Genomic DNA, 5,340 nt, shown 5'->3' with positions numbered 1-5,340 from the left:
ATGTCTAGGCTTAAATTCTGTTTTCTTGGAATACTGTGTCTCTGAGAAGTTCGTCCTGCTGAACTCGGTGGGCTTTTTGGCCGTCTGAAACTCGTGGAGGAGGACCTCAATGGCTAGTGGTCCATCAGTGCAATGGCTGCTGCGCCTTCTCCCCACGTTCCAGCTTCCTGTCTTGCTGGGAGGAGCTTGCAGTCAGAGGCACAGCTACTGGGATGCCCCCTCTCCCTAGGCTTTGGGAGCATAAGGCACCCCCTCCGACCGTCCCCCAGACCTGAGCCATTCTCTCCTAACTCGCCAACCTCTCCAAGCTCGTCAGCTCACCCCTCTGCCTGTGGTACCCACCTTCTCTCCATTCCCTACACAAGCCGAGCTTCCTGCCTCAGGGCCTTTGCCCATGCTGTCCCTCTGCCTGGCACATTCTTTCAGCAGCTACTGCAGGGTCTCAGCTCAGATGTTCCCTCCTGGAAAGGGTGTTCCTGACCCACCACGTGGCAAGCTCTGCACAGTGCCCGCTTCTTCCTTCAGCGCATACAAGGCTGGGACCAAGTCTGCTTTGTTCCCTACCACACCTCTAGGGCCTAGAACAGCCCTGGCCCGAGTCAGTGCTCAATAATTGTCGAGGTAATGAATGGACAGGAAAGGTCAGGAATAGCTAGGGGCAGGGGGATGGGTCATCTGCACTGCATGTGCCGGTTCTTCAGCGGGGCCCGAGATCACGTTAATAATAGCAGTGCCAGTAGCCAGTTGTATAACGTATCTCGGGGCTTCTCATGTTGTCATAATGACAGTTTCCACGTCTGAGCATGACTGAGTGCCAGGCCTGTGCTCGGCTTCTTGGAAGTAGTATCTGGACTCCTTATCAAATCCAGCCAAGGAGCTGGTGGGAAATGAGGCCTGGCGAGGTCACGGTCTGCAGAGCGTCCCAAGGTAAATACCGGGCAGAGCTCCTTCATGGCGCGCCCGCTGCTTGTGAGGCCTGGAATCTTGACTTTGGTATCGCAGTGAGGTGTTTCCTCTGGCTTAATGCCCAACAGCCAGAATAGGAGTGACAGGTAGAGGCCAAGGCGCATCCCCATTTGGCTGAGTGTGTCTGATTTCAGTGCTCACGTTGTGCTTGCCCACGTGGGAGCAGAGGAGAAAGTGGTTATGAGATAATCAAGTGCCTTCGTACCTTTCCTTTTCTTTTCTATTGATTTCAGAGAGAGGAAGTGAGAGGGAGAGAGAGAGAGAAACATCAATGAGAGAGAAATAGCAATCGGCTGCCTTCTGCATGCCCCCTACTGGGGATCAAGCCCGCAGCCCAGGCATGTGTCCTGACTGGGAATCAAACCAGCAACCTCCTGGGTTCATGGGATGATGTTCAACCAACTGAATCATACTGGCCAGGAACCTTTGTACCTTTTCTGTGTGCAATGAAAGAGCATCTTGTCACTGTTAACCTGCATTCTTTCTTTTTTTAATGCTAACATTTATGGGGGATTTTTCTTTCTATAAAAGCAATTCATGCTCATGGTGGACCATCCAGAATGGACGTATGGCCCCTGTTAAGAAGCTGTGTACTGTGTTTTATGTAGCGTGTGTATGTGTACATATGTATATATCTAAGTACACACATATACAAGAATACACATGTAATTTTGTGTCCTGCTTATTTCAGTTGTAAAAATAAGCATTTCCCATTTTATTTAAAACCCTTTATAGGTTAATTTTAAACAACCGTATGAGCCCAGCCGGTGTGGCTCAGTGGATTGAGCGTTGTCCCAGGCACCAAGAGGTCACTGATTTGAATCCTGGTCAGGCCTGAGTTGCGGGCTCGATCCCCAGTAGGGGGCGTGCAGGAGGCAGCTGATCTGTGTTTCTAACTCTCCCTCTGCATTCCTCTTTCTCTAAAAAATCAATAACAACATATTTAAAACACACACATATACCAAAAAAACCTGCATGAGATCCCCAGTAGGAGGCGTGCAGGAGGCAGCTGATCTGTGTGTGTAACTCTCCCTCTGCACTCCTCTTTCTCTAGAAAAATCAATAACAACATATTTAAAACACACACATACACCAAAAAAACCTGCACGATGTATGTCATATTTGTAGTGTGGTTGGCTGAACCATTCTTCTCTACTGCCACATTTCCCCTAGTATAAATAATGTGAGAAATATCCTTGTACATGAATCTGTGCTTGTACTTCTGATTCTTTCCTTGTGTTGAATTCCTGGTAGTCAAGGACATGGACACACTCAGGTTCTTTCTGATGACTTCCTCACAGAGACTCAGGGCCGGGTCTGTGGCTGTTAATCTTCCCCCTGTTAGTCCTCCCATCAGTTAGCTCTTTTCTCCCTGAGGGGTCGCCAACATTCCCTGGTAACCACCTGAGATTCGCAACCACTCTTGTTTCTCTGCAAAGCCCCGAAGCAGCAACCTCTCGGCTGAGAAACAACTACGGGTGACTCCCCAGTGGCACTGCGAAGGGGTGCCACTTTCTGGCTCCTTACAGTTAAGAGTATCAGCATCTCTCTGTGAGTCTGACATTGGCCCGGGGGTGGCCTTTTACAACCCAAATCCTCTGGATCCAGAGTCATCCCTGCAGAGTCGGGGGTCTGGTCACTTTCATGGTAACGCTGTCTTTTCTGTCCTCGCCTCCCAGGTTTTGGGGCCTTGTCACAGATGCCAGATGATTTGCATTGACCAGCAAACTGGGCAACGAAACCAAGATGTTTTCCAAAAGCTTTCAGAGAGTCGAGAGAGAAAGGTGAGCATGACTGCAAAGTACGGTACCCCATTTCAAGATCTGGGTGTGTTACCTCCCCAGAGCTATATCCCTCGTAGTGCCGAGTAATTTTTAGAAGCAGGAAACATTCAAAGGCTGTTGGGCTACCATTAAGGTTCTGACTTCATCTGTGGCACCATCTTATCTTTCCTTTCTGTCTGTCTCTTCACTTTTATGGGGCTCTTATTATGTGTATTTTTAATACCCTCAAATCATGTTGAAGAGATATGGAGTATAAGTGAAAGGGAGTAAGTGGAGTAATTCTATTTTTGGATTATTCTTTTCTTCACTGCAGAGTTCTTATGAAGAGTAAAATGCCTTATGGTGTACAGAGTAGCTGCATAGAAACAGTAATAAATTTCACTGTACTAAGCTTGTAAGTCATCTTCTTGAGGGTGAACATGCCTGAGTGCTGTTGTCGTGGGGTCCAGATGATAAAAGCTAACCTTACTTATTTCCACTGTTTATTAGAACCGTTTGTTTGCAAAGAATTCCAGGAAGTCAAGTCAGCAGTTAGGCTGCGCTGAACAATTCTTGAAAACTAACTGAAATAATGCAAATGTTTAATCTCCCTCCAGTAACACATTGGCAGGTTAAATCAGGGTAAAATGTTCTGCACGGCTTCCTGTGTTTCTCCAAGACCAGGGTTTTGTTTCACAGTATTTGATTGACACGATCTCCCTACAGATACGGGGTAGATATGGTCTTCAGAGATGTTGCACTTGAGCGTTATACCAACACGTCTGTCTGCTCAGCAGAGGCTGCTGTATCAACGAGGGGCATAGGGACCTTGAGCCTGCCCCGTGCTGCCAGGAGATGGGTGGGCACAAACACTGTGATGCATCAAAGCATCTTAGAATTCTCATGTGCACAAATCTTTTATTTTTTAATTTGGAATATTTTTAGATTTACAGAAAAATTACAAAGATAGCATAGAGAGTTCCTGTGTACTCTTCGTCCACATGTGCACGAACCTTAAGGAATTAATTTGCCCCAGCCCCTCATCTGGGGCCTGGAACATGGGGAACATGGGGAGTGGATGGCCAACTGATGTTATCACAGAAATGAACAGGTCTGGGAGCACGTCACCTACGCCAAAGGGTTTTTACTGGCTCACCGGCGGTGATGGCAAACCTCGATCAGACTGCATTTTGGACCCTCCATCTTTATTCTGGAGAAGTTGGAGAATTTACCTGGCATCACATGTTCTCATGGAAAATGCAGGGTAGACAGGAAGGAGGAAAAAGAATGGGTCCAGCCATAAAGAATATGGGGTGACTTGGGAAAGGACACCTTAGAATGAGGGTCTTTGGTGTCTGCAATGAGGATCCCCCCTGTTTCCCAGGACATATCATTAAATATGTGACTTAATTTCACTTGAACATTATTTACAAAATGTTTTCAGCTGCTAAAGTAATCTAGTTGTTGCTGCTTTGTCCACAGGTAAACTTCGGAGTGTACCTGATGCATATGTCTTTGGATTTTTCTTCTCCATGTTTCCTGTCCGTAGGATCTCAGGTGCTCCCTGTGTTGAAAGAAAATGTAGAAAGCCACGATTTACCTGCTTCTGAGAAACATCAGAATGTTGTCTCCTAAGATTCTTTTTTTTCCAGCTTAAATTAAAATTTCTCTTTTACAACTATCTCCACTTTTACTAAGATCGTCATGTGGCTCAGTAGGACTTGGTCTTTTGAATGAGGAGAGTGCTTTTCCTTTTGGAGGTGGATAGCCCTCTCTCTCGCTTCCCCCTTCCTCCCACTCCTCACTCTCCACCGTGCACTGGCCCCGCTCAGGAGGGCAGTTTCGAGGCCCTTGTGCTCTCCACAGGGCAAATTCGGCAGGAATGCCACACTCACAACCATGTATTGGAAGTATGAGTTTTAATGAGATGAGCTTCATGCATGAGATGCTCACTGGGAATATTTAACCTCCTTGTTTTGCCATTTCTCCACACTGTTACTTTGTCTTTAAAAAGAGCCTTTAGGTGCTTTTCAGCCCCCTGTATGGAGGAAGTAGTCTAATTTTGAGGGAGTGAGAATGTGCCCCCCTCCCTTCCATGTGCATGGAGGAGGTGGGTCTATGCTCAGGGCTCCTGAGTGTGACTTGTGGCCCTGTTCCTTAGCAGGGGTTCGGCCAGGATATCCATGTGTTGAGCAAAGGCACAGGCCATTGACCCCTTCCTCTCGCTTCTGATCCCTGCCCACCGTTCCTCTCCCACTGTGAGCTGATGCACCAAGGAGTCACACTAGGTGAGGGTGGTGTTATTTGAGCAATTGTGTCCCCTCCACAAGACCCCTGGACAGTGTTGGTCCACTGACCCCAGAGTCTTCAGACCCTAGTCAAGAGGAACCCTGGAGATTGAGGGAGTCTGTCTGTACCACTGTGACCAGCGCTCTTGCAGGCTCTAGCTGCACAGGTAATGAGGTTACCTGTCCCATGAGCTCACAATTTCCTCCCTATAGTGAGCTTGTATCTGCATCCCGGTGACTTCTGGCCATGGGTCTTCCCTGTCGTCTGGAGCAACATAGAGTGAGACTGCACACACCCACATCCACTCTGCTGGAGGCATGGC

General features: G+C 47.7%; 1 protein-coding gene across 1 annotated transcript in view; it reads left to right on the top strand.

The window, feature by feature from the left end:
- MOCOS (molybdenum cofactor sulfurase) overlaps positions 1-4,408 on the top strand; it is a gene marked incomplete at its 5' end in the record, with an annotated part of 43,363 nt that extends 38,955 nt beyond the window's left edge. The window contains 2 exons of the mRNA XM_014540587.1: positions 2,646-2,750; positions 4,212-4,408. Coding sequence (XP_014396073.1) covers positions 2,646-2,750; positions 4,212-4,364 — 258 coding nt within the window. The remainder of the gene's footprint in view (positions 1-2,645; positions 2,751-4,211) is intronic.
- Positions 4,409-5,340: the final 932 nt, after the last annotated feature.

The sequence above is a fragment of the Myotis brandtii genome, unplaced genomic scaffold (genome assembly GCF_000412655.1).
Source record: "Myotis brandtii unplaced genomic scaffold, ASM41265v1 scaffold248, whole genome shotgun sequence".
Classification (NCBI taxonomy): Eukaryota; Metazoa; Chordata; class Mammalia; order Chiroptera; family Vespertilionidae; genus Myotis; species Myotis brandtii.
This window is presented reverse-complemented; position numbering and strand designations above follow the sequence as displayed.